A 6,797-nucleotide genomic window follows, 5' to 3' on the forward strand; every position below is an offset into this window, starting at 1 on the left:
GCAGTCAGCCAAGGAGTGTGGCTATAATTCAGCTCTGCAGGAAAATCACATTCCAGGTAAAGCCTAATTGCAGTAAAAGCAGCTCTCTGACTCAGCAGCCAGCAGGAGAAAAAGACCCTTTATCTGTCCTGACCACAGGCACGACAGGGCCTTCCTTCCCCCAACCCTCCTACCCATGCCCAACCCTTCCCCCGACCACACACACACACACACACACACACACACACACACACACACACACACACACACACACACACACACACACACACACACACACACACACACACACACACACACACACACACACACACACACACACGAGCTGACATTTGTTTTGGAACTAAATTTTAACCCATTATAACCTGGACAGTGTTGTAAGGGAATAGTCGAGCGCACCTTAAAGGTGCATAAGGGTAAAATACTGGAGTTTCAATACACTTCTTCATTAACTCATGTCTAATAAACATCAGCCTATTTCTGGAGAGCAGAAACATAACAAAACACTATTAGTGAGGTCTGATTATAATAGTAGTAATAAATAAATACGTATCGAATATAACTAACTTGGCCAAATAGTTATGATTTCTTCGAATGAGAGGGAATCAAGGTAACGGGCACGAGCTCCCCAGAGCACTTCCGTCACCAAGCATGGGGGTGGGTATTATTTGTGGAACGTTCCATCAGGAATCTGTTCCAAAAACTTCGTAAAGTACAATGTTGCCAACAAACAACGCATACAAAGTAGCACGATCAATTCACCTAACGTTAGCTAACTAGCTGCCGAATAGGCATCAACTCACCACGTAGCTTATTCGTAAAGTTTGTCCATAGGCTACCAGAGACATTTTTCGGAATAAACGTGATGAAGTGAAAACTTAATGAAACAGCCCACTCTCTACCCAGTATCTTATTCGGCCGCTATACAACTTTGTATGCGTTGTTTGTTAGCACCCTTGTTATTTACGTTTTTGGAACAGATTCCTGTTGGAACGTTCCACAAATTATACCCACCCCCAAGCATGGTGCTTGACCAAGTGTATGATCCAATAACTTTTAGCCAACACATGGTTAGCTAATTGTTTCCAATATATGACTTTTATATTTTACTAAAACTGGGCTTTATGATTTATTCAGGGAGTTGAGACAGCGCCCTACTTGACTGATGCATCACGTTGGCCACAGGTCGAGGGTAAAGTCAGTAACTACTAGCTATGGAACATGGTGAATCAACAGAGTGTCTAACGACGCCGTGCAATGGGAATGCTCACCGAACTGTCTATTGTGGAAGAAATACAACTACATATTGTATAAAACGAACTAAACAAGTGTGTGGGTCCCTGTAAACATGTGTGTTCTACTAGTTAAGTTTTTAGGAAAAAATTGTCACAAGACACTGTCACATATCGCTAGTGGCTTTTGGGGGATGATGGCTATCCTAGATTTTTTGCGGGATGGAGACATCACTGCGCCACGCATCGCGATCCTTTCTCAGAGAAATAACTGTGCCCGCTAAATCGCTCCCCGTCTCATAACTCTCAGTAAAACCCAGAACAAAGCACATACCAAAAAACACCCAAAAATGAGATTATATTTCTCACCATTAAAACTTTGGCAGCGCTTTCCAGCTGTGAAATCACTTCTGGTGAACCGACCGCCGCCATCATGGTCCCTCTTCAATGACGCGCCATGCGCTGCATTGTGGGATTAAGCGGTACTCGGAGCCAATGAGTTCATGAACAGACACTCTTGTCAGTGTGTTTTAGGATGGTGCGTGACTCTTTGGAGGTTATGTAATCGAAATAGATAGCCATAAAATATTGAGCGTTAAGGGTCTTCGTTTTTACAAGCCAAGGACGCTTGCAAACGTGATATGCTGTGAAACCTACATTTTTAGTGACTATTCCTACCACCATAGATCTCACCAAAAAAATTAACACAAATCATTTGAATCCTCATCTCAAAATGTCTGATTGAAAGCTTTTTACTCAACTTTTGACTAGAAAATTATTTGTACAATTTTGATAAACGTGGTAACTATAAATACTAAACTATACCCCATTAGGCCTATTTATTAAGAATGTATAAATTACTTACCAGAGATCTATGTTACTACCTTTACCTTATCATAAATTATAGGTCCTCTGGGTTTATGATCAATTATTGGATGATTGATCATAAACCCAGAGGACCTAATCTGTTGTTTATGTTATGGTTGTCATAGCGTAGGACACAAATGATATGCTTATGGAAAAAAGTAATGTTGCCCTTATGGAAATGCCATTCCTTGCCCCACTAGCCTATCATAGAAAATATATTGTGTTACATGTGATTTTATAGCTTTAAATTATGATGTAAATTATTTTAATGAGATATGCAAGTTATTAGAAAATATGTGGCCACGTTTTTTACAACAATGTGACAGCAATAGGCTTATGTCCAAATACTACGTATTTTGAACTATGTGACAGTTATAAGCCTATGTCCAAAATGGAGTGTGCATGTCCTAATCTGAGCCCGCAACATCATCTGTTGCCATTCGATTTCAGCCTGTTATCTGTTGTATGACTTCTGATTGTTCTATCTGATTGTTTCCTTCTGTAAGATAAGTATTTGATACCTCATAGTGGCTAAATATATTTATTTTTGACATTGTAATCAATTCGTACATAATTATTGTTGGTGATAACTAGTTCTCCCTGAATATAATGCCTGTGTGGCGAAGGACAGGCTGTGTGCTGGACTTCCTCTGCTGGTAAAAAGTTGCAATTACAGTTATCAGAATTTTTATCCATCTACCACACATAAACCTTTTTCAACCAAGATGAATAACCTGCATAGATTTAAGTTGTAATCAACACCCATTTGAATATTTGACTGTATTGCTCATCTTACCATTGATTAAATGGAAACCATGTTTCATCAAAAAATATTGCTCAACCTTTATAACACCTTCAGAGAGGTAGCCCACACAATGAAATTACAAAATTACAACTATTACCAAACCTCTTTCTAGGTGTTCTCTGTGTGAAAATATCTTGTTGCATTTCATTATAATCTGAAACTGACTAAAATAATGCTCAGCTCTATATTTGAACACTCTCGTCAATGTATTGTTTGTATTTTCTAAATAAATATTATAGTGAGGAAAAAATGCATGTCACAGTCTATGTTTCTATCTGCTGGTAATGAACAGTACGATCAGTAGAGTTGAAAAATACATCCTATCAACAAGTTGTTCTCTGTGGATATTAACGTTTGGCACCAATTCCAACACATTCAACGTATGAAACATAATAATAGATAATATTGGAGACAGACAGAATACAGTACTTGTATAGCTCCCTGTATACATGTTCCTGTCCCAATTTAAACTCTCAGGGGTCATTCTAATGATCCAAAACAACACAAACTACCCAAAACAACCCACAACTACCTACAATGCTCCCCAAAAAACAAAATTACCACCCAAAACAACAATAACTACCCAAAACAACACATATTTACCCCCCAAATACCCCAAAATGCACAACTACCCAAAACAGCTACATCAAACAACCCTACAGAACTAGTCTGGCTGACACCAAACTCGGTTTTCCTGACTTCAGAGTCTGGAAAGGCTCCTTGATGTTGTAGGCACAAAGGGTCGATAATGAAGGGGCCTGTGCTTTTTCAAGCAACTAAGCTACTACAAAACCCAAAAGAACCCCAAACTACCCAAAACAACACTTAAACTCTACCCTGAATATTGTCCTCTTTTCTTTTGCACATTCAGTATGGTCTGTCGATCTTGCTGATGTGCGTGGACCTGTCACACTCCACACACACACCCCGCTCACGTAGACCCCAATGTAGAACTGCAAAGCCAATGAAGAACTAGTCCTAGTGTCCGTATCCCCATGGCTAGGACAAACGACTCTGAACCCTTTAATCCCTAAGAGCAGTAAACTGCACAACATGCAATCGGCACTTTTAAGTAGCCTGGGACTGAAAGAAGAGTCATGTGGACATTGTGACTTTGCACTGTTTTTATCATGTACTGTATGTGCTATAACTACTGTAAACCCACAGCTTGTTTGTGTATATAGCTGTTGTTTAATCTCAGTGCTCTTGAATGCAAGACAAATTCCTGTAAAAGTAAAAAAATAAATTAACTGATCAGTGTGTTTCACTTTTCTCAAATCAACACAGACATACACTGAGCGTACAAACATTACATTTACGTAATTTAGCAGACACTCTTATCCAGAGCGACTTACAAATTAGGAACACCCTCAGAACAGCTCCAATTTGTCAGGGCATGGACTCTACAAGGTGTCGAAAGCATTGCACAGGGATGCGCCCATGTTGACTTCAATGCTTTCCACAGTTTTTCAAGTTGGCTGAATGTCCTTTTTTCTTGCCCATTCACCCTTTGAGTGGCACACATACACAATCCATGTCCCAATTGTCTCAAGGCTTAAAAATAACCTGTCTTTAACCTGTATCCTCCCATTCATCTACACTGATGGGTTTAACAGGTGACATCAATAGGAAATCATTGCTTTCACCTGGATTCACCTGGTCAGTCTGTCATGAAAAGAGCAGGTGTTCCTAATGTTTTGTACACAGTGTAATAACCACATCTACATTTTCTGCAAAAATTGTTAAAGCCTAATATTCAAAGCCAACAAGAATCAATCGTATTATTAATTTAGACATACCATTGTTATGGGGCTTAGAAATTACAACACAAGTCGAAACTGGTTAATTTAATTTATACATATATTTTACACGTGAGGACAGTGAAAGCATTTTTACAAATTCTCAATTCATACATATGTAAAAAAGGAGATATATATGTTGTCCAAATTATACTGTCTATAATACTGCAGACAAGGATGTTTGAACATTAGCTCAGAGGAAATTCAAAAGAATAAAGATTTTTAAAAAGTATGTATATCTGTATAAATATATATATTCAAGAGTAACAGAATTGTATTATACATTAAGGAGGATCGAAGACATGAGAAACTCCCGAGGGTAAAAATACAAAAAGGTACAAGTAAGTTACATCATGAGTCACCACATTAGATCTCAAATCAGTCAAAGATTGTCAGTCATCACTTTCAAAACTCAGATACAGGGAAAAGACACGTCATCCAGGGCACACCTCACACACAAACACTCACAAACACTAGAAAACTGACTTGGTGAGCACAGTTTCTCTATAAAGCTATTTCACTGAGTAGTCCATCCCGGTGAATGTGGATTGGTAATCAATCCTACTTGCGTTGACAACGATGATCAAATGAAGTGAATTTGCAGCCCAATCCTAAAAGCATGAGGCACGTTCTAAAAATGTAAATTTCAATTCATTTTTTCATGCAGGTGAGCAAAAACACTATTGACACATTTAAACAACAATTGTAATTGTTTAAAATATTCCCCTCACTTACATTTAGTCACAAATTTGATCTTTGAGATATGAGTGCACTCAATGTATAGGAATTGACATAAGGCAGAACTTGCAAATTCCTAATCCTTCCTAGTCAGTACAACAATCAAATATGGAATACTGTTGTACAGGTATTCAGTTGGACACACAAGACTGCATCAATAGCTGATTGTCAAAAAGCATATAGTTTAGAGATATTGGAGAAAATAAAGCATTTCCTGCATTGAGCAGTGCTCCACTGCATAACACAACACAATTAAGTAACACAAGCATAATATCAAATGGTCAAATGAACACGTGGTCATTAGGATGCATTAAAATGTACCAATAATACATACAGTACCAGTCAAAAGTTTGGAAACACCTTTCATTCAAGGGTTTTTCTTTATTTGCACTATTTTCTACATTTTAGAATGATAGTGCAGACATCAAAACTATGAAACAACACATATGGAATCATGTAGTAACCAAAAAAAGTGTTAAACAAATCTAAATATATTCTTAAAAGTAGCCACCCTTGCCTTGATGACAGCTTTGCACACTCTTGGCATTCTCTCAACCAGCTTCATGAGGTAGTCACCTGGAATGCATTTCAATTAACAGGTGTGCCTTGTTAAAAGTTCATTTGTGGAATTTCTTTCCTTCTTAATGTTAATCAGTTGGGTTGTGACAAGGTAGGGGTGGTATACAGAAGACAGCCCTATTTGGTAAAAGACCAAGTCCATATTACATTACATACAACTCTCCGAGTTGGGCATCTCCGGCGCGGCCCACGCTTGGATTGCGTCCTACCTGACAGGTCGCTCCTACCAGGTGGCGTGGCGAGAATCTGTCTCCGCACCATGCGCTCTCACCACTGGTGTCCCCCAGGGCTCTGTTCTAGGCCCTCTCCTATTCTCGCTATACACCAAGTCACTTGGCTCTGTCATATCCTCACATGGTCTCTCCTATCATTGCTATGCAGACGACACACAATTCATCTTCTCCTTTCCCCCTTCTGATAACCAGGCGGCGAATCGCATCTCTGCATGTCTGTCAGACATATCAGTGTGGATGACGGATCACCACCTCAAGCTGAACCTCGGCAAGACGGAGCTGCTCTTCCTCCTGGGGAAGGACTGCCCGTTCCATGATCTCGCCATCACGGTTGACAACTCCCTTGTGTCCTCCTCCCAGAGTGCTAAGAACCTTGGCGTGATCCTGGACAACACCCAGTCGTTCTCCACTAACATCAAGGCGGTGACCCGATCCTGTAGGTTCATGCTCTACAACATTCGCAGAGTACGACCCTACCTCACACAGGAAGCGGCGCAGGTCCTAATCCAGGCACTTGTCATCTCCCGTCTGGATTACTGCAACTCGC

General features: G+C 39.7%; 1 protein-coding gene across 2 annotated transcripts in view; it reads right to left on the bottom strand.

Annotated features, from left to right (window-relative positions):
• xpo4 (exportin 4) overlaps window positions 1–1,697 on the bottom strand; it is a 43,764-nt gene extending 42,067 nt beyond the window's left edge. For both annotated transcript variants that reach the window (XM_014174045.2, XM_014174044.2), the window contains exon 1: window positions 1,599–1,697. In XM_014174045.2, coding sequence (XP_014029520.1) covers window positions 1,599–1,664 — 66 coding nt within the window. In that variant the 5' untranslated portion in view covers window positions 1,665–1,697. The remainder of the gene's footprint in view (window positions 1–1,598) is intronic.
• Window positions 1,698–6,797: the final 5,100 nt, after the last annotated feature.

This window comes from Salmo salar, chromosome ssa25, assembly GCF_905237065.1.
Source record: "Salmo salar chromosome ssa25, Ssal_v3.1, whole genome shotgun sequence".
Classification (NCBI taxonomy): domain Eukaryota; kingdom Metazoa; phylum Chordata; class Actinopteri; order Salmoniformes; family Salmonidae; genus Salmo; species Salmo salar.